The sequence below is a fragment of the Rhopilema esculentum genome, chromosome 21 (genome assembly GCF_057945365.1).
Source record: "Rhopilema esculentum isolate cy_ngs chromosome 21, ASM5794536v1, whole genome shotgun sequence".
In the NCBI taxonomy this organism is placed as follows: domain Eukaryota; kingdom Metazoa; phylum Cnidaria; class Scyphozoa; order Rhizostomeae; family Rhizostomatidae; genus Rhopilema; species Rhopilema esculentum.
Genome location: NC_142835.1, coordinates 9,453,108 through 9,476,065, shown reverse-complemented (window position 1 = coordinate 9,476,065; position 22,958 = coordinate 9,453,108). Strand labels below are relative to the sequence as shown.

The 22,958-nt window shown below is 36.8% G+C and overlaps 1 protein-coding gene across 6 annotated transcripts in view; it reads left to right on the top strand.

Moving 5' to 3' along the window:
- The window catches only part of LOC135684827 (diacylglycerol kinase delta), a 66,942-nt gene extending 47,641 nt beyond the window's left edge, over positions 1-19,301 (top strand). For 5 of the 6 annotated variants that reach the window (XM_065200499.2, XM_065200502.2, XM_089114933.1 and 2 more), the window contains 19 exons: positions 603-742; positions 1,543-1,585; positions 1,777-1,874; positions 2,795-3,219; positions 3,645-3,911; positions 6,690-6,767; positions 7,163-7,382; positions 8,218-8,328; positions 9,536-9,632; positions 10,067-10,128; positions 10,569-10,614; positions 11,907-12,155; positions 12,983-13,116; positions 13,826-13,931; positions 14,354-14,443; positions 15,856-15,969; positions 16,497-16,575; positions 16,867-17,018; positions 18,454-19,301. In XM_065200499.2, the coding sequence (XP_065056571.2) occupies positions 603-742; positions 1,543-1,585; positions 1,777-1,874; positions 2,795-3,219; positions 3,645-3,911; positions 6,690-6,767; positions 7,163-7,382; positions 8,218-8,328; positions 9,536-9,632; positions 10,067-10,128; positions 10,569-10,614; positions 11,907-12,155; positions 12,983-13,116; positions 13,826-13,931; positions 14,354-14,443; positions 15,856-15,969; positions 16,497-16,575; positions 16,867-17,018; positions 18,454-18,567 (2,625 nt within the window). In that variant the 3' untranslated portion in view covers positions 18,568-19,301. The remainder of the gene's footprint in view (positions 1-602; positions 743-1,542; positions 1,586-1,776; positions 1,875-2,794; positions 3,220-3,644; positions 3,912-6,689; positions 6,768-7,162; positions 7,383-8,217; positions 8,329-9,535; positions 9,633-10,066; positions 10,129-10,568; positions 10,615-11,906; positions 12,156-12,982; positions 13,117-13,825; positions 13,932-14,353; positions 14,444-15,855; positions 15,970-16,496; positions 16,576-16,866; positions 17,019-18,453) is intronic. The other variant, XM_065200501.2, reaches the window with a different exon arrangement.
- The last annotated feature ends 3,657 nt before the right edge of the window (positions 19,302-22,958 follow it).

Here is a 22,958-nt window from a genome sequence, read left to right as displayed (position 1 = left end):
AAAGCAGCATTGAGTCGCTGTACATAAACAAATACTTCTTGCTGTCTTTCAAGGCCCGTGTGATAGCCACCATCACTGATGCTGGTCCTAATTACCAAAATCAACCGAGTTTTTCTAACTGACGCACACTGACTCGCATTTACGCTGGATTTTGATGATTTGCTCTCGCAGTGTAATCATTGACTCTTTCATGTTTGTTTTTCCGATCTGGTCAGTTTGCAAAATGAATGAAATGCAGCTCTGTGTGAATAATAAATGAGCTGATTCCTACGAATCGCAAATACAAACACGTTTTTTTGAAATGTTTTTTTTCTGATGACCATCATTCATTGATTTTGACTTCATTGAGTTGAGTTTAGTTTGTTTTTAAAGGGCGCCTGTATTTCAGTCTATTCAAGTAGCCTCAACGGCTGACGGGGTTTTTCTTACTGGCTGGTGAGTGATTAGGTGCCCCCTTTCATCCCTTGCATGTTGCCTGTTGCCTTTCATATTCTGAACTTTCAACAATTCCATGATTTTTTGTTTTAAAACCGCATTTAGCATTCACCTCGCCCTAGCATCCCTAATTATCATACCTGAGAAAATTTGGTTTTGCGTTGTAGTGTCAGATTGCTGTTTTACCGCTGGGCACTGGCAACGACTTGGCACGTGTTCTTGGATGGGGAAGCACCTGTTATGACGTAGGGGTCGTCCCCCTAGTCCTGAAACAGTTGGAACGCGCAAGACCAGAAATGCTAGACAGGTTGTTACATGTTCTAGTAGACTGAATCACCAATACTGACTTTTTACTCGTGATCAAAGTCGTTTATTCACATATCCGATACAATTTATTATAATATAATGGGATCGGGGCCGAATAGGATACAAGCTTTGACTTGTCAAAACCTTTCTTGATTGGCTATTTACTTATTTAATAATTAGACTGTTCAGCTAACCCAACTTATGAGATCAAACTTATGAGTCGAATTATACAAATCATACATTTAGTTTTTGAGACTTTCATATTTACTGCAACAATGCTTAATTTATGATTTCTTTGTATCATATTCAATCTAAATTTTTCACATGCTATTTATTAGACATATAGCTCCAGGAATTTGCGCTTGGTTTTCGTTTTACGACGTAAGGAACCCCTCTCTGTTGCAGAGATATCGCAAAGATATCTGTTAAATAATGACATCATTGTGACGTCAGAAAGAACTTCTTTCGAACCATTCTTTCTGTCTTATGGGAGATTCTAGTACCAAAAGTTAATCAAAAATTATTTCTGGGTGTACAATAAGCAAGGTTGCCCTATTTTGAGATTGTGATAATTTCTAATTAAAAAATTATCTCTGAAAAAAAACCAACAAAACAGATGACTTATATTAGATTACGTTTTATGCAAATTTTTATGATGGCAGCGCTCGTAGAATTTTTCTGAATTTACATTTCATTGTTTCTTTTACTTTGTTTTTAGTTAATTTTAAGAACCTAAGGAAACCTCACTCAAATTCGTTACTTAAATTTCCCTTAACCATTTTTCACATTTTCCCTTTTCAGATGGAGCATTTGTGTCAAGCGTTTTCCCTCGGATCGACATGAGGTAAGATTCCACACATCTTTGATTTTATCATATTATTTAATTGATAATATTTAAACAGGTATGAAAATCTCAGTAAATCGTACTGTTTTCTAAACATGCCTGTTAAAACCGTATCAATATAAGGACCTTAATACAATAGATTTAACTGCGAATATTTCCCATCTTGTTAAAGTAGAGTGGTTGCATTTAAGGCTGATGGATCAATAACCGGATACGAAGATTCCATTGGAATGCACCTGACGAGGATGCTAAGCTCAAACCAGTATGATGTGGTCTTGCAGTCGGCCAGGTCAGTCTATCCTGCATTTTTCGTTAATCATTGTAATTCCTTCACATATAAAAGACAGCAAGTTTGGAAATAAAGCCCTCTAGTAGAAAAATATCCTGGCCAATAAATTTTTATGCCTTGTTCCGTAATATTTGTGTATTTAAAGCCTTCTCTCTTCTGAGTATTGGCAAGATGATTCTGTTTATTCGAAATGAGCCAGTGGTAATAAAGCTGCTTCTGATTGGATGTATTTTGACCAATCAGTGTCAGGGACCCAGTGATTCTCATCCACTGTTCTGTGAGATTTTGTAATTTCTGCCCTAGAGAATTATATGCTTAGTTTTCTAAAAACGTGATTATTAATTTATTGAAAAATAATATTGTCAATATTTGATACTCAATGTCGTTTTTTAACATTTTTGGTAACTGATATACCTTGGAATTTTTCAATATGAAATATGTGCTATGGTTCATAAAAGGTTGACACTGTGGTAGCCTTTGGCGTGTTTAAAATTCCTAGTGAAAAGCAACCTTTTTCTGTCTTCATTTAAAAGATATTTTTCCTTACTCTTACTAATTATCCATAAAGTATTACCATTGTCAAATCACAGTTGCTCGTTCTGGGGAAAACTAAATTGCAAAATCTTAATCCTGATTAGGATTCTTAATCTTAATACAAAAACTTCAGTTATTGTAATGTCGGCCCTCATTTTTCCATAGAAACCGTAATAAAGACGATTTCTTTTCATGTGAGCCTAAAATTCGTTGTATCTTAATAAGTGATAAAAAAATGAAATAAGTAATCCACGACGTATGTTTATTTCAACAAAGTTCCACTTGAAATTTCCCTTTTTGGCCAAAGCCATTTCTGCAAACTTTTCTGCAATGTTGTGCTTGTCTCTTTGTTTTGCATCATCAGAAATTTGTGTTGTTTGTTGTAGATTTGTATTTGAAACTGTGAAAGACTTTGTGGCACAGGTTGGCAATGCATCGGCATCTTCCAATCCAGACGAGGCATCCGACCCAGAATCCATGTCACAGAAATGCATGAAATTGCAAAATAAAATGAGCCTCCTGCTGAAGACTCTTCAGGTCGAGTCAGAGGCTGGCAAGAAAACACAGTCCTTTTCGCATCGTCGTAGTAGCCTGGAACATCTTCAAGAAGAGGCTGTTCAGTATGATCGAAAGCTTTCTGAATCTTTTAAATCGCATTCGGACTCAGAGATTGGTGTGGAGGAAGCTTCGATTGAAATCACACCAAAGAGAAAAAGAAAACCGAAAATTGATATTCCTAAAGAACATTTATGGTCGAGAGCGAATAGTTTAAAGAAAGCCGTAAGGGAAATAATCACCCACACAGAGAAAGGTATTTTGCACCTTCATTTGTCACTTTGTCATTTCACTTGTCTTTTCACGAATGGCTTGATATTTGGCTTGGAGTGCCTTTAAATGTGACCTGAAGCAAAACTTTGCCCGAAATGAAGTTTCAACAGTTGCTGGTCGAACGAACTACTGCATATCATTTAGACATGCGACATGGGTTCATTTTGGGATGGAATAAGATAAAATCGGGATTTAAGTAATGGGTATGTTCACTCAAATTCGGGATTTAACTCATGTAAAAAATCCAGTTTTCTTTTTTTTGGAGTGGGGGGGGCGGGAATTAATGTCGGATTTCATTCGTTTTTGGGGAAAGTTGGAAATTTCGAAATGTGTGTGGGAAAATACTTTCTATCTCCATGACACTGTCCTGAAATTTTGGCAAGCTTTGATATCTATTTTCATTTGCAGCTGTGGATGAACAAAATGCCCAGACGACCAAACAGGTGGAAGAGGCTGTTGCTTGTCTTTCGCTGGACAAGTCCTCCGAATCGATGTCATCGTACTCAAGGACGTCTAGCTCAATGACCGACATTGATGATAAAGACAGTGGCAACGAAAAGGATATTTCAATATCTCAAGGCAGAATCGAACGGGATCTGAATTTACATGGCGAATTAATTACAATTGATGAGTCCCTTGTCAATGTAGAGCGACGGAAGAGCGCCAGTCAAGGAAGTATGAGAATCTTTTACGTTGATTTATCATTCCACTTATTCCGCATCTTCCTAGTTCCTCATCTTCCTCTTTTTCCACACTTACATGCTAATCCCTCTTCCTTTTTCTACTTTCTCGTCTCCTTCTTCATCTCCCTTGATTTCTTTTTCGTATTCATCTCCTTTCTTTAACTGCTTCCTCTTCAGTTTTTCCCGCTCCACCTGTGTTCCTCTTTTCCCATCTCTTTTTTCTTATTTTTTCTATTATTATTTTTCCTATTCTTTTTCGCCCTCTTCCTCTTCTTCTTTCTCTTCTTTTTCTTCTTCGTCTTTTTCAACTCCTTCTTCAGCCCCTTCTCCCCTTATTCTTCTCTTATTATTAGTGCATCAATCAATCTGCATGTTGCCCACATATATTATTGCAAATTTTCTGCCATTTTTCAATATCAAATGGCAGGGCCCGCGCCACGGGGAAGCGGGAAGGGCAGTATGGCAATAGCCTGCCCACTTTTTGCTAAATATTAGTATAAAATAAGCTTAATTTATTCATATTGATAAATATTTAGATTACAACAAATACATTGAACCAAAGAAAACAGGTAAAACAGCATCAGCAAAATGTTTGCCACCATTGGGGCTAGAGGGGGTAAAAGGAAGCTTTCTTTGCATTGTTGTCCTCTCCAGTTTAGGATCAGTAGTGTGGGCCCTGTAAGGTATTATATGCCTGGTGCATAGAACATCTGGAGTCAATGAGAAGCTTGCATAGCGAAAAACTTTTCGCATTGCAGATTTGCACAACCCCTTTCAACAACCCTGCCCTCATTATATCTAATTAAGGTTACACCTTCATAGTTGATCGTGTTTGCAGCACTCTAGAATCAAGCCCTAGAAAGCTTTGAATTTCAAAAACATATATTTAGATCAAACCAGCAAACTATTTCATATGCATTGACCAAACGAAGTGACTTTATACTTTTTGCTTGAAAACGATACTAGAACCTAGGTATGTTGCGTTTTGAATTAATCTAGTTATAAAACATTCCAAGCAACAAAGCTTGCTGATCATGAGATCAAACACATCCCCTCTCACATGAAAAGATTTCTACTCAAGCCTGTTAGCCATAGGCCTTCAGCGAGTTCTGTGCCTGTACATCGAAGTAAAAACAGACTTGGTCCACAATCTTTCGCGCTCTAGAGCTCTCACCCCGACAACCGTGTTCTTGTAAACTTACAATATGCAAGTTGCAATTTGCCGGAAATCTGAGTTGTCTTTTCCTATAACTTGCTGAAAAAGTCAACATTGCTTGCTTTGAATGTTATTCAACCAACCATGCTCCCAGTTAGGCATTTTTAGTAACGAACCATTGTACTATTCCAACGTCTGTATTTTCAGCTTTAGCCACCGTTCAGCTTTGCCTTTCTTTTTCGAAGCCCCTTTTCTTCTAAGGGGAAAAAACAACATTCTTAATAGTAAAATGTATCTCAATAAACATTATTTCTTATCATGTCAATTCCTACACACTTACAGCCAGACGATAAAAACACGATATCATATCTTTTAGATTCTTGTGGCTTTAAAACAAGATCAGAAAAATTGATTTTTAGAAACTTCTAACTTTATTTTGAAGGTAATTAAAATAATCCGAATTTTATTGGTGTTGAAGCTGAAAAAGATAAGGAAGTATTTAAAAAGACATTTTGTCACTTTGTTTTGGTTTAAATTCAAAATTTATTGCATATTTGTTGAATGACCGAAATTTGATAAAGCATTGATATGTTTTCAAAAGGCATTCGCTCTGAACCGCCACAAAATTATTGTGAAATTTTTCGATGAACCAGGACTATTTTTGTCATACTTTCGTTAAAAGTAGACATCTCGTTCGCAGATTTGGTTTCAAATGCTTTACGGTGCTTCTGTATTAAAACAGAGTGTGGTCTTGCAATTCATCACCCAATTCTTAAGATTATTGTAAGAATATTGCTTAGCCCCAGCTCACATATTTGTGTCTCATTTTCCGCAATTGCCTGTTTTTCCATGTTCACAAGTGAGAATCGCATGACTGACATATCTCTCCTTCTCAAAAAGCATGGTTTCTATTCGAGGGCGGGCAACGTTCCCCTGAAACTTTATCAGATTTGAAAAAAATGAGTATTTGAGGAGAATTTAAAGTATTCTTATAAAAAGAGAGTGTATTTATTCGCACTGGTAGTCTCATATTGTCAAGTAGGCTGAGGCTGAAGGAGAAGTTTGCCTATGTAACGTGATAAGAAAAGACTGTACAATATCTCCTTTTTAGGTTTATAGTAATGCACAACAGAAGTCGTTTATTGCCACTTCAGTCTCGCGTAGTTAAACATGAACGCCGAATAGTGCCGACACCAATCACCGCGGAGAGGGAGCCATTTGCCTCTTTAGGTGCACCCAGAGATAATGGGTGAAAAATATTTCGGTTCTAAATGCTTCTAAGCTTGCTATTTTCCATTTTCAAATGAGAAATGATTGTAACGTATCCCTACGAAATAGATTTGTCGCATTTTTAGATGCATTGATCTTTTGGCAAATTTTTCGGGCTGTAACTCGTACTCAGCCTTTTGACGCCGCAGTTAACACTAAAAACTAACTAGCAAATCAAATGTTTCATTCCAGACTACACTTTCTTCATTCTTCAGTCTAAATGATCGACATTATGTATACACTCGACGCCCAGTATGTCCATTTCTCATGACATGCTTCTTGTCATGAAAAGAGCGCCTGCGCAGCTTAAGTTAGAACTAATTATAATGTTTTATTTTTGTCAAGGCATAGGACTTCACACCGACCAAGCGAAGAACACCGCCATGATATCGTCACCACCTGAAAGAATGCGTAAGAAAAGTTGTGAGTTTAACATTATAGACAATAATCTCCCTCGCACCCTACACACTTGCACGGTTTTGCTCAATTTGTAGCTAAAACTGGAAAATATTGTTTACCCTAAATTTCCAAAAAAATAAAATATTTGTGTTCTTTCTGCCTGATGGTTAAGCCACTGTGTCTTCAGTTCCTTCTTCTTGCAGCACCTTCAACTCTTTCCTTCAGCCTACCACCGAACTAAAAATTTTTCTTCATTCTTTGCATTGCTAATTTTTTGGAAGTTCATAATCCCAGCTAGATGCTATGAAGATAAAACCGGTGTGGAGAGGAGATATTAAGCGCTCAAACACTTCTTTGCTTAATTACATTTCTTGCGGCCGGACCATTTGGCCTAACGAGAAGTCCTATTCTTTTTACAGGTCCGACGCGATACATGAACCCAACATATCGATTTTTAAAACCAGACACTGTAATGAAGAAACATCAGGACAGTAACACTGTAGTTTTCCCCGGAACGGTCATCGCGAAATCCTTTGTGAAGGAGCAGCTTACACACAGATTCATAAGCAGAGTGCTTTTGGCTAATGCCAATGCGCTCGCAGCAGCTGCGATGCCAGAAGTTGAGAAGGAGGAAGACTTGTAAGTTCATTTGTGAAACTCTAATGGAAGGGTTTTTTACTTTAGCCGTTTACCATTGGTTAATTTCGTAGCTTTTTCGTTAGCAGAGATGGCTATTTCAAGCGGCCCTGGTAAGAAAGGGAAAAGTGACCATGCCAAAGGGGACCATTTTGTTTGTTTGCTAATTGTCAGCTGCTAGCTATTTGCTTAGCTGAGCTTTACTGTATAATCATACCCAGTAGCGGCGCCACGGGGGGGACTGGGGGGGACACGTCCCCTCCCCCCCAGTTCTCAGCAGAACCGATTTTGTATTTCGTCCAAATTCGATGAGAAAATGTTGGGGGAGGGGTAATATTTTGACACCGTGCTTTTTGTGATGTAGTCCTATGATTTTCAAACTGCCAATTTTCAAACAAAAGTTAGTCATACGCGTTCACTTTGGACAAAACTGGCGTTCCCTGTTGGTAAAAGAGCGTGGCTTAATTATTTTTTTGTTCCCCCCCCCCCAGAGCTTAGTGGCTGGCGCCGCCATTGATCATACCCCCTGTCCCCCAAGATTTGAATCTTTTTATCGACATATCCAGATTAAACCAATTTTCAAAGAATTGTAGAATTATTATCAAAACGAATCAATCATTCAGTTGCTCGTATGCACCACCTTTTCATCAATCAGGGTTAGCGGTCAAGGAGGATTTCAAAGCTGAAGATATGATATTTTTGGAAACATTGAATATTGCGAGTTTTCTCCCTCCCAAAATCTAGGTATTTACGTAAATTCGTTGTTTGCGATTGTCAAAGGCTTTTTGGTTGTGTTATGATTGTAAGAGGAAACTCGTAAACGTTGAATTATTTTTAGGTCAACATTTGAAGAGAAATGTGTGATGAATAATTACTTTGGCATTGGTATAGACGCAAAGATCTGTCTCGATTTTCACAACAAGAGGGAGGAACACCCGGAAAAATGCAGGTTAGTGTGTAGATAGGTAATAAAAGCTTTTTCATTGGCGTCAACTCGCCGTTTATTTGATGCTATTCAACCTATTTGACGTAATCAACAAACTAATTTGATATGATGACCTAGTGTAAAGCAGGGTTTAATTTTGCGGTTAGCTTTTTCGTCATTTCCGGTCAAAAAGAAAGATTTTGGCTATTTACTGATTGAGTTGTTTGCTTCAAAAGATCCCCAAAATTGGTTTGAATTTTTAAAAGTCAGGCAGTTGACAACCATAGAATCTATAACTTGAACTTACTATGTTAGCTCGGTTTTCGTGATGTGTGATATACCTTATATAGAGTCACTTTAAAATAGGCCTTCTGGTTTTCTGTTCTCCTGGTGACTCACGTGTGTAAACATAGAGCAACTCTGTTGTTGATAACGTCATCATCATCAAGTTAAACCGTCAGCATATAAGGTGGTTCCCAATTCAAAACAAAGGAGTCAAATTACAAAAGACAAGGATTTAACATTGTGTCATACAGATGTAGCCAAATAAGGAACTCAATCTTCGACAATGTAAAATACTCCCAACCTCTCAAGCATTAATTCTGCTTTGGTCATGTGCGATTTATATTGTGCGTTGGCAGTTTAAATTAGTTGGTTTAGTGCCAGTTTTCAGAGTGTGGCGGGGGCACGAATGATGTCAGTGTAGTTCTGTACGCCAAAATTTTAAGTAGCACACCAAATTTATGATAGCGTAGATATAGAAAACTTCTGTTTGCACGTTATATGTTAAGTGAAAGGAGGTTCGCACACGAAAAACGTTCCTAAAATTATCGTGCACGAGCGAGGTCATATTCTGTCATATTCAACTTTAGGGTCGCTAGATATTGTACCAGCTATAAATAAAGAAAAAATTGTATGCATAACACACCAAATGGCTATTGCGTTCCTTTGAACACGGATATCCCATGACAAATCACCCAATCTTTATCACAATACGACAACAACAATCAAGAATTCGGCCAATCGAGTTCATCATGATGTCATTACGAGCGAAATGCTTTTCTGCCTTTTGTTTCCGTTATTAAAACTTAATATCTAACCCTGCCAACCTTCCTCCCCATTATCTTTGCGTGGGGAAAGTTGTTTGCCTAGATGGTATCCCTCCATCCTTTCCCATTTATAAGTCAAATCCCATATTTTTCTCAAATTAATCTGTTACATGCTTATTTAGGAGTCGAAAAAAGAATATGATATGGTATGGCGTTCTTGGAGGCAAAGAGATGGTTAACAGCACTTATAAGAACTTGGATAAAAATGTTCATATCGAGGTAATAAGCCATGTCCTTCTTATCCACTTATGGGATTATTACCGTAATAGTCAATTTGTTGGCTTTTCTGTATCGTGGACAACATGTTTTCGATATGCTTTGTATTTTTCACCCTTGAAATTCTCTGACATCTGCATATTTATCCAAATTTTGTTCTCAGGCGGTCATTCTTAAGATGCAAAGAAAGACCAGTAAGTTATATTCCTTCCAGGAATTTTCACGTGGTAGAGCAAATGCCTGCCTTTGTCATTTATTCCTGAACCATGTTACACTGTGGTGATGCTAGCATAAATCTCTTAGGTACAGGCTTCTAGCAGCTATCTCATAGGTACAGGCCTTAAAAAATCACGAGCCTGTTTCAAGTAAGTGCAAGGATATGAAATATGGAAGAAATGAATTCATCCAATGAAATAATAAGTTTTGATACTTTACAGTGTGATGGACATGCAATCAACCTTCCCAGTCTCCAGGGCATCGTTATCTTGAATATTCCAAGGTGAGTTAAATATTCAGTTGACGTGTTGTTGCATCCTCCTGAAGATGTTAACGAAATCTTCCATATCTTAAAAGCGCTTGTTGATATTTTTATAGTTTCTAGTTCTGTCCATTAAGCCTTGATAAATTATAACAGATGACGCTAAACTACAGCAAAGTTTGAATTTTGATTTAATTTTGAGAGAATTCATTGTTTTAATGAGGAAGATTCTTTACACTTTCTTAAAGGAACATTGATACAACGGACACCTTTATACAGCGGACAGCTACACTGGTTTGAGAAGCGTCCGTTATATAGAAGCGCCACTGTAGGGTGATTGTTTGTTAGAGAGTCAAACCTTGTCTCTTCCTATCAGCTTGACCTAATATAATCGTTAATCAAAATGCCAAATTTTGATGGATATCCCATCATGTGAATTTGCTGAATAACTTATTTTGCAGCTACATGGGAGGTGCAAATTTCTGGGGAACTAAAAAGGATGTCAATGTGAGTATTTTCATTGAACTGGTTTTTAAACCAGCTTTTTAAACTTTGTTAAGCTCTTATCGCACTTCTCTACGAATTCAGAACCTCGTGGAAAACTTGAGTAATGAGAAATCTCGTGACTCCTGTGTGTTAAAGTTTACACCTTTTCCCCCACGCTTCTTCGACCTTTTCAAAGTTGATACGGCACTTTGTCAACTGTGATGTTTTTGTACTAGAAAGTGGTAAAGCAATCTTTTTGGCATCTAGCACTCTGCAGCTGTTTGCATTCTATGGAGCGTTGCGCATATGTTGCAACATGTTGTATTTATGTGACAGGGAATACCCAAAGAGATTGTGTTGTATCGTATGGTGGAAAATACCAAGGCTTTTAGTTCCCTGGCATCTTCTGATTACCTGTAGACATTTTTGTACGAAAGCGATCAACAGGGTCATCAATGCAAAGTTTGTTTGGGTCGAGAGACACATCAAGTCAGAGCTTAAGATTTTTGTCGATTTTAAGCATATTTCTTGTTTTCAAGTTACCACAAAGCTTCTTGAATCCGCGTTATACTAAGTTTGGTTATAAATCTAAATTAGATTAGTTCATTAGCAATTTATGAGAAACGCAGTTAGATTTCTAGACCGTTAAGAATCATTCCTAGTCAGGCTTCCAATGTATTTGGTTGTCATGTTTCTGAATGGAATGCAATTCGAGAAACACCGCAATGAAAAATCAATTACGCCATATAACCAATCAGATTACTAAATCAGAGTCGTGTAAGACTTGCCTCAAGCAGTTCTTGGGCAGAAAATCTTCAGATTCCGTTGTCTAATAATGAAGTTTTTTCTTGATGGGAAAACAAAAAAGAGAATAACGAATAATGCAATGAATGAGACAAGGCCAAAGAGCACTGTAGCCATTATCACGCATGCGCAGCTCAAGACAGAGGGATGACTCAACTGTTAAATGCCTTTGGTGTTCAAGTTTATTGATCTTATCTGAATTTTCCTCTTGCAAATGTGAATTAACTTCAGAATGCAGAAATAACTCGTCAGCTAATGATCGGAAACATCATTACCTACTAAATTACCAGAGGCTGAGTGGGAAAATATATTTTAAGTTGGCAAATATTTTCATTTTTGCTGAAATATTTCTTCCTGATTGCGGAATTTTTCAGATTTGCGTTAGCAGACTGGGCACTTGATCATTTCCCCTTCTCTTGGCCACTGTTATGAGTAGAAGTTTCTATCAATTGTCCTGCATTTTCCCGAATGTCAAGCTTTTTAGAATAATGGTTTTTTATTCTTTAAAGGGTTTCTATCCGCCATCTTTTGACGATCGAATGCTAGAGGTTGTTGCTGTTCTACGAGCCAGCCAAATGGGAATGTCCAAGGTGTTTGGAGGAATGCAACATTGCAGGATTGCGCAGTGCCACACAGTAAAGATTACAATCACAGACGAGGCTGTGCCTGTGCAAGTTGATGGCGAGGCTTGGTTTCAGGAGCCAGGCATAATTCACATTGTTCACAAAAACAGGGTGGCCATGTTGATTAGGGATAGGGTACGCTATTTAACATTTATAACTACAGAATGAAAATATGAGATCATCGAGTAGGTTGTATTTTCGGCTTTCACGAGGAAATTAGTTGGTCAAATGCTTTTCCTTTGTATACTTGCATGGCAGTTTGGGTTATGAAGTAGATATCTTTAATGTTATGTTGCCAATACGTTTGTTTACCTGAGCATTCATCGCTAACAATATTGTCACTTCAGGTCAAAAAATTCACACTTTGTGGTCCGATTCTTATTTGTTGATTGCAAAGAGACCTTTCAAAACTTTTATGACGAAACAAGACTATCTTTTGGACCATTGGGGTTCAGACAATAATTTTTCACCTACTAAAATATGGTACGATCTCTGCACCTTTACTAGAGATACATTTTGCACTGTCATTTAGTAAATGTAGTTCAAAATAGTTTTTCCTAACAAGCATGGCTTCTTTACTTGGTGTTTTTAGAAAATTTCGATTTCAAAAAATTGGAAAATTGACCAATCAGCGAGTGCGATTCCACTCACAAGCTTATCGATTGGCTGATATTGATTGTCAGATGGTTTAAGCCATTTTTGTATCTATAAATTGCCTTTAACAAATGTGAGCACTGAACAAATTTGGTTTTTACGTGTTTTAGTAGAAGGGGTCATTTTGGCACGTCTTGGTTTTGCAATACGAGTTTACATCGTGAAGGCATTATCATAAATCATGTTTAATGAACATGCTGCCTTCCCCACACGTGGAAAATTTCAATTACACAACGTATAACATGGTACTGGCTGTTAAATAAAAGGCACATTTGGTTTATTGACTTTATCAATCAATTGTTTTTTAGGAATTTGAAGAAACGTTGCGATCTTGGAATGAACTAAAACAGGGCAAAGATGATCGAATAAACGAGCCCCTCTCTTCGGAGGAAGAAGAATTGCTCAAGCCATTATCAAATTCATTGTTATCACTTGTTCGCGGGTTAGTTTTCTTTGAGAACAGTAGAATCCAGTAGAGAGTAAGGTCATCTGTCCACCCTTTCAGTGTTGTGTTGATCTGTGTAGGGTCCATTCTTTGCCTGCTCTATTCCTCACAAGGCTATTTTCTTTGCTGAAGCTGAATTTTTAAACCATTTAAGTGACTATTTGCGCCCTTTTAAAAGTGGTACTACAAATGAAAATTATGATAAATTCCGTTGAAATTTTATAGAAACTAATATACTACACGCAAATTATGCCCTGTTTAGTTTGCCTGTTAGGGAAGGGAGTAACAATTTTTGTTAAATGACTTACGATGAATGAATCCCCTTATGAACACTTGAAAAGCCGGGTTTTGATCTTTGTCTTTGCTTTTTATCACCTTTTTGTTTTGTTCTTATCAATTTGGCCGGCGGTTTCTCGTGCTTTGTTTTGCATTAGCAAGTTGTATGCATATTTCGAATTTGTTGAATTGAAACACCAATGAAGACTTCTCTTACTTCTTCGTAACAAATTCTTCAAGGTTTGGGGTGATAGTATTTTCTTTTCCTAGATTCAACACGCATCATAAAATGTCTTCCCTATTTGATCACATGATTGAAAAACAGGCCAATGATGTCATGCTTGATACGTTTTAGAATGATCCCTTCTGGCATCTTCAAATTATGAAAGTATTTTGCCCAGCTTTGCGATAATCTTTTTTATGTTTTTAGTATTAAAGCTGTGTCTATGATATGTTCCGAGGTGCACCAAGAGCTATATCAATCAGCTGTGTCCATGAGCAATATAATTGAACAGATTGACGTCGCACGGTCCGAGGTACGTAAGATCTGTTGCTGCCATTTTGCCCCTACAAATCCCCATGCAAATTTATGTTTGTGTGTTAGGCCCGATTATGCTTTCCAGCCAAGCCCTGGACTGCGATAGTTGTAGATCAAATGTGAAAAGGCAAAATATTTAGCAAAGGCAAAATATTCAGCATATCTTTATTGAATTTATCTTAATAGAGATTTTTTTGCATATTTTTAGAAATTTTCTGTCTTAATTATTACTTATTATGATTTTGGTATATTTAACCGTATTAAGCCTTTTTGTATATTTCAGCTGTGTTTAACCTCCTGTGCAAATATAATATTTTTGTTTGTACAGTATTATTAGTTTCTTATGCTTTTGCATGTATGTTATTTGATATGATTAAAGTATTTTTAAAAAACTGATTTCTCGACTAAATTTCTTTGCAGTCTTTAAACCGTGGACATGTTTGTGACTTTGTCAATCAGGCAAAGGCGTTTATAAGTGAAGTCAATGAACAGTTGTGGACCCTTAAGCCGGTATGATTTCCTTTCAGATCTTTTATTCATCGCATTTATTTTTAGTACTATGGATGCCAGAGGTGCTGTACAACTATACCAGAATCTTGGTCTCCTGAGCTAAGGGTTACTCGGAGACCCAAGGGCTCATGGGCATTAACCTGCGTGCGTGGAGCCAAGTCACGTTTTTCTATTGGCTTCAACTCATTTGTACGGAGGTTTCATGTCGCTCCACTTTTATTTTAGCATTTAGTAATTGTGTTAAGTCAGTATTTCCCTTTAAAAACAAAAAGCTGTAGAGGTTTATTTAACATTCTTTGAGCGAGAGCTGAAGCGAGAAATGTGCCTACAGGTAGAGAAATCATGATGATGAGGATTAATTGGAAACCAGTTGAAGCGATGATTTAAATAATCTTGCAAAATTACAACAGTTTGTAACTTATTGTCTTTAAAAAGATCTTTTCAATATATGGCAAATTTTTTCAATTAGCATTTCAAAATATGTCTAAACTCTCTACTTTAGTTCTATTTTTATTTTTGTGAATAATTGTTGTAATTTTGCTGTATGATTTGAATGAATATCTTGCGGCCCTGGTGGTAGACTATTGACTCTATATCATGGTTTCCAGCCATATTTTTCATTAATTAGTATTACAACAAAGACTATCAAACAAAGCTGTCTCACTTTTCCCAGGTACATCACATTGCTTAGACCCATAAAGAAAAAATTCCCCAAAATGGAAACCAATATATTCTGTTAATAGGTTTTCGGTTAAAGCTAATTACAAACTTGGTTTAATAGTATCCTCAGATTAATCTAAATGGCAAAGTCTCTGTTATGCTATCATGAATGAAATATTTTGGTTTTCTGTTGGCAGGATGAACTGGTGATATCTTCCCATAAGCCTTGCCCATAGGCCCTACCCACAAGCCCTGCTCACAAGCCCTGCCCACAAGCCCTACCCACAAGCCCTGTCTGAAAGTCTGAAATTAGAATCCAGACACTAGATACCATAAGGAAATATATAGATACGCGTTGACATTTATAAAAATGTCTGTTCGTTTTGAAGGAAATCAATTTTCATGATAAGTCATGTATAATCAGTTTTATCTTGGAGGTAGAATCATTGAAACAAAACTTTAATGGGAATATAGATACTGCTGTGGAAAATATAGTATTCATCAATTTTAACTATAAAAAAAATTTAGTACTAGATTTTATTGTTCCATTTTTGTAAAATTTAATCTATGCAAGATTTTGTACGACAGCGCCATTATGATTTAATTTCCGTTTGATACGAATTATGTAGCTTCTAAGAAATTAAGAGTCAATCAAAAAGAATCAACGTAAACAACCACCTATCACTGATTTTCAGCTATGAAAATCATTTTGTCAACCCCAACCAACGATTCTAATCGCTATGATTTTTCAGGAACTCTCAAGCGAGATGGAAGGAAAAATTGTCTCTGCATTATCTCATGCAGACACAGAGCTGTCAAAATTTGTTGACCAACAATCCTTACTGTCTGTTCGAGTAGAAGAAGAGGTACTTTTATAAACTCTGTTGCTACTTTCCTCTTTTAGTTTTATTCGTAACCAAGGTTTGAACAGTTTCAGTCTTGAAAAGTTACTTTCGTCTGTCAGAGTTTGCAGTTTGCAAGAGATTCGTATCATCTCAAAGTGTTATGTCATAACAGCAGCTCATATTCTCCCAAGATTTCCAGAAACGTGTTCAAAATTTTCACGCATAGCAGGAATCATTCTCCATAATTTTCAGACACCCCAGAACAAAGCGGTCATTTTCCCGGTTATTGGTAATCTGTAATTGAAGTTAGGGTGGAAGCACTGCTATTTCTGCAGAAGCACTGGTTTTTTATTGGGGAGACGAACATGAGAGTTACAACCTCCGTCTTGTAGTCTTGGAGTCAGAGAGCGTATGCTTGGAACATGATCATCATTACGCATGCCGTATGGGGGGTTACCTCACTTTTGGCAGCAGTACTATGTCAAGATTCCTTATATACTGTTTAATGTATTTATGATCTACTTTAATCTAAAGTGTTATTTCAACAGCAAAAGATGCAAAGAGCCACACAGTCAACTATGAAAGAGAAATTCAACTTATTTTCCAAGCAAACCAAGGATAGATCAGGTTAGGGATGTTTTTCTTTAAAATGTAAGCTTTGAAACATTTCTTGAAATTTTTCTCTTATCTCAAATCTTTTCATTCGGTGATCTTATGCCAAAAGTATTTTATTCAAAACGTAAAAACCTTGTTCTTTTTATATCAAGTTTCTTCGATAAACTCGTAATACACGATTTTCCAAATTTTTTTTAGTGACAATAGTCAAAATGATGCAAATGATAATCGATAATTCATAATATATTATGAAAAGAGGGCAACCACTAAGATATATTATTGTTGTTGATATTATTGTTGTAGATATATTGAACCAGAAAAGAGTAACAGAATGGGGCATATCAGAGGTAGGCATATGGCTTGATTCGGTTGGTTGTGGTGAATACAGAGAAATATTTAATCAACACGACATACGGGGACCAGAACTGATTGCGCTGGAAAAAGTAGATCTGCATGTAGGTATTTCAATCTCTTCCTTCTTTTTACAGCGATTGCTTCAGCACTGTGAAGGAAGCTATGATTCTATGAAAATGACAAGGGGAGGCAACCTTCCTATATTGTTTCAATTTGCTTTTAGATTGAGATAATCTTTAGGAATATAGCACAACTTCTATTCACAGACACTTAAAAAACGGACACCTCAAAACAACGGGTAATTCATTTTGTTCCGAGGTTTCTTTTCCGTGATCAAGTTCGTGGAGAAGCCTTCTTAAGGCAACGGACACCTCCTCGGACACCCCACTCCTCGGACACCCCATTCCTCGATCACCCCATTCCTCGATCACCTCCCTTACCCCACAGGGTCTATTGTAAGAAAAGTTTGTACGAAGTAAAAAAAATCGAGACACCTCCTCGGACACTTGTCTCTTCGGACACCTCGCCCTTCCTGGCCTCAGAGGTGTCTGTTCTGTGGATGTTTGACTGTATGGTTTTTCTGGATTGCTCGCGAAATTTTCTGATTTTCGAAAGGCTGCAACATTTCTTGTGCATCTCCCGCTTTTAGACGCTCCTAGGATCTAAGAGAGTATTATTAGTATGATCAATTAATCTACAAAATTTAAGAAGGACACTCTAGACATGTAAACCTTTTCACGTTTCTCCTTATATTTCCGTGAAATTTTCAATGATTCCTCCTGTAGCATTTGCGGGCTCTTCTGATAGCGTCGATGGACACGTGCTTAGGCCTAACCTAGGAAAGAGAACACTTTCTCAAGCTCAAGAACGATCTAGTTCGTTAAGTGCTAAATTACAATGAACTGAAAGCACATGAGGTACCAAAGAAAAGCATAGAGACAACAGATTGCAACCAATAACACAAAAACGCACAACCAAGATACAAACACACAAAATTCATATGCTAAAAGAAGCTGCATTAAGAGAATTCAAACACTACCGGCAACGTGAAAAAATAACATAAGATGAATCAATAGATTAACCAAGAAAGGGGGGCCGCGAGCATGGGTATACTTTTATCAGACCTTTAGTTTAACCGAGAGTATTTTTTGCAATTTGGTCCAGCCAAGGCCTAGCCAAGAGTATCACATTTGACAATATTTGAATCTTAACAAAGCCTTTGAAAGCCAATGGTACCTTTTTCGTAAAAATTAGTCTGCCCAACGGTACCACTTTGAATATGCACATTGCAGATCAGGAGAGAGCAACCCCTTTTATAATTGTTGGTATCATGTCTGAGATCAAAAACGCAATAAAAATGCTAAAGTTCACATTATGGTGTAAAGGTGCCTATTTCCAGTGGTAACCCATTCCATAGCTTGGCCTCCATATATCGAATTGAGCCCAAAGCTGTCCCTTCATTGTTGCTAGTCTTCATGAGTCCCTTCTTTATTGCTAGTCTATCCATCCCAACAACGCCTTGTCTTTTTACCCTAGGAGCTTGGGATAACTAAGATTGGGCACGTGAAGCGAATCCTGGAGAAAATAAAGCAGCTAGAAAAGTCAATGAAATCAAGCAAGTCTTCGAAATGGTCAAGGAAAGCAAAGTGAAGAGTAGGCAATTGTTTCAATGGGGTTGGTTATTCCTTTGACTATGTTGATGTTGCAACCTTGCATGTGCAAATCAGCACCAAGAAATGAAACGAACGTGTAGATTACAGTTAAGTGTTGCATGGCCAAACTTAAAAAAATACACAAATGAAGCTTTGCGACCTCGAAAGAAATCTGGTGTTCTTACTGCCACTTGAGTTTCACAACCAAGGAACACTTTTATGCCCATGAAATAATGGGTAATTGTTTGGTGTTAGCACCTTCTTTTCTGGTTTTCCCTGAAATACATTCAGATGGATTGGTTTATAATACTTAGTCTTCTTTTAAATTAAATTCAAATTATATGAGGTCCAAAGGTATTTATCAAGCATGTGGAACCTTGTTCAGTATCTTTTGACATCATGTGTTGGGCTTTTTATTTACATATCTTAGGTGCGCAGTGTTTTAACAATATTTCAAGCTACAATATTGTATGTTTGGGTTTTAATGTATTCGGGTTTGCATTTATGTAGTTGTATTTTTATTTGTTCTCATAGTTGTATGTTTATAGTCAAATGTATTTTACTGTAATCTTGTTCATACTGTCAAGTTACTCGTTGTGTCAAAGAGTGCTAAAGTTCCATGTTTTTTGTAAAATATAGAATTCGTGATAAAGTACACTATTAATTTGAATTACTAGAGTCGTAAAATATATACCAGAAACGGTTTTTCAACTACATGAGAAATCCGAAAAATTGAGTGTTTTATAGTTTTTTAGTATTCTTCATAACTGAGTTGCAGGTTTCAACCAAATGTAGGAATTCTTGCTCCAGAAAAAGGAGCTGCTAGTCTTTCGTACTCAGTTCACACAAGAACAAATGCAACCCTAATTTGATCAAAAAAGGTATCAATTGGCCTTGCATTTACATCGGAACTGGTGGATCCATATAGTTTTCTCTATGGCTATACCAAAATTTTTGAGATTGGCTTCTGAGTGTAAATGGTCCCATTCAAATTGGATCTGTTAACATTGTTGATGGTCTGTTGGCTGCCATTTTTTAAAATACACATGCATCTAGCTTATGGGTCGTACCTGCTACCAGTCCTAGGTAAATGCAATAGGATTGGGATCAGATCATGTATAAAGAATTGGATCCAAAAGTAACTGATTCAGTTCCTGTGCGAAAGGGGTTTCAGTGAATGAAGAATATCACATTAGTTCAGTCAAAGTGCATCTGCTTGAGTGACTCAGTGATTAAGATGAAAATTGAGAAAGAAGTTTATGGACAGAGAAAAAATGAGATGAACAGAATTGGAAAAAAATCAAATAATCATTCATTTTTCGAGAATACTGGCCCCCTCATCCATCTCTTCTACATCATATTAAAGTCCTGATTTCTGGTAGCTCAGGATGAATTCCTAGGATCTGCCACAGACTTCCGATCCAGGCTGTGAGGTAATTGACGGATAAAAGTGCAAATATCAGAAAAATGGTGAATCTAAGAATAAAAATTTTAGTAGATTTGAAGTCAGCGGCACATTTTGTATCAAATGAGCCAAAGTTATTTTTGCGTGTCAGTTCTCCTTTATGTGGTGCCAGTAATGGTTTTGGTACAAACCTTCATGCAAGGAGCTGCGATTTAGCACAGCATTTTGGACAGCACCTGAATTCTAGTTGTTTGTGGGACACAGCAAAGGTTTTACATCTTTTAGACCCAAACTTAGTTTTATTTTTTCATCAATTTCTGGATAGAAAAGAAAATTACAAACTGTAATATAACTGGCATATAGTCTAATTGTCATGATTGTATCTGAAAGCTTATTGAGCAGACCAAACTACGCAGGCAATAGAGGCCTTAAAACCTTTTATTCACATTATGTTGTCATCCAGCCAACTGTTAAACAATTAAAATATATAAAGAATAAATTTGAGGCAAGCATCTAGTTTATCAATAGAATCGATAGCAAAATGTTGATTAATCTTAAATTGCAATGAATAAATGTTCATCCAATGTGCCTTTTTCACATACTTCATCTTAAAAATTCAGAATAAGAATGCCTTTCTTATAAATGAGAAGTATTCTAAGGATTATACTTTGGCTCTGTTGCTATAGCACATGACATGCTGAGCGTGGTAGGTTGAAACCCAACTTCAACCTAATAAAAAGAAAAAAGGTCAACATTGTGAATACTGTAGGTGCAGAAATCAACAGGAACTTCCTTTGTGAGTATCATATATGGGGCTTGCTTGAACCCTTGCTTTTAACAACTACTCAAAATACAGGCCTTTTCGTAAGAGATAACCCATGTGAGTGGCCCATTGCTCGCATGATTTCTCTTGCGCGAACGATCACTCTGATAGTGAAACAATTGTTCCTTTTATAAGGTACCTTTGTTTAAGGTAATGTCAAATGAAGGCCTGCAAACGCTTGCATCAAACAAAAATGCCTGCGAAATGCAGTATAAATTCAATAGTATTTGGAATTTTATTCTAAAAACATGCATTGAAATAACAGTTAATCTTTCAATCCCTTGCTTTGAAAAATTTGAAAGGAATATTTATTGATAAATGTTACACTCAACTAAGTTTAATCAAGGGTTTTTAACAGTGTTTTCTTGAACAAGGCTGCTCTCACTTTCAAAGAAATTTCATGTTCAGATTATAAAGGATTTAGCTCATGTTGACAAATTCAAATGTGTAATTGAATTTTTATATGATATTGGCTCTAAAATTGGCTGTGAAAATATTTTTTAAAATAGTAAACAACAAACTTTTTTACATCTGCAGTCATTTTTTCATAACTAAACTGGAGCAAATTATGGACTGACTATACAGTCAGTCCAGATTGCTTTCTGGTTGAAACAAGAAAGCATCTAAAATTCTTTTCAAACTGTGACTTATGAAAAACTTCTGAGAAATCTAAAATGGACCGTTTTTGTTACTTTATATGAATGCAACATTACAATTTTGTTTTAACATAGTGAGAAAATCCAACAACCTTTATTAGAGATGGAATTGGTCTCATAAAATTTACAAGAAAGAGAAGTATTCAAATTAATTAATATGTACCAAGTAAAAAACAACATGGAAATATTCTTGCTGTACCCAACTAAAATGTTACTTTGTTAGAAATATGAATAATGGAAATAGAAATCTGTAGTATGTATACTGCATGACAGTATTTTGAGACAGTTTATTTCCAATGCCTTCTTGGCAAAGTTCAAGTTGCAAAGCGCAGCTCAAGTACCTTGGAAACAATGCCATCACGGTTGCACAACACAACAGTTGACATCATCCGCCGACCCTTGCTTATATCATGGAAAGCCTACCACCAGTTTAAAGAGTTTTTGTTCATATCAGTTCAAAATGGTGGCCGGTGCTCCAACACAACTCCGGTCTAATGAAGGAAAAATAATTCAACTTTAAGTTTATGATCATGATCATAAATTTATGCTAGGACCCCCATCACTTTGAACTGGTTGCGGTTGAAAACCAATCCTTTTATGTACTTCTGTCTGCCTGTCTGCTTCATCTGTTGGCAGAGGATCTTTTGCATCTGAACTGTTTCCGTTCACTGAATTATCTCGTACCCTTTGTTCAAATTCTTCAAGATCTACCTTTTTCAGTTCAATTCTTGTTGGCTTTAGTCTTCTAATCATTTTCAGAGTAATCCCACTCCAATCAAAGTGGCACAGTGATGAAGTTAATCGATCTTTTCCAACTTTCTTCAAAGTTTCTTGTCACGAAAATACTTTGTTATGTCTCTAGCAACTTTTTGTCTTCGGTGAGTTCCCGCGTTGAAAGTGTTAGCAACAATTTTTAGGCCACAATCGCCGTCATTACGAGGCTGCTCGTCAGGTTTCGAGCGAGGGGGGAGGGCTGAGATTCATCCTGAGGTGGCTTGTGAGGTGTGCTGGCTTGCTGCTACATGCTTCAAAAAAATTGCCGAAAATTTTGTACATGGCGACATCATCATCATCATCATCATCATCAACATCATCATCATCATCATCATCATCATCATCATCATCATCATCATCATCATCATCATCATCATCATCATCATCATCATCAATGACGGGACAAGTTGCAAAAGCAACCAGCATGATATTTTATCATCAGAATCCATTTACATCAAACAAAAAGCAAATTGCAAAGACACAGGCAAAACAACTTTAATTCTTACATGTGAAGTCAAGAATTTGATTCATCAATTTTTCATCGTTTATTCTGTCACTTGCCAGCTTTTGCTTTCAATCGCTTCTGCAGGCCTCTCATTATTTTTCACATACCTGTCAAGCTACTTTCGTGTCTTGCCCATACAGGCACCGCGGAGCTTTGAGAAAAGTGGGGGATCTAAAAAAATAGAGGGGGCTAAAACCGTATGAAAAGAGGCTTTACTGCTCCGTGG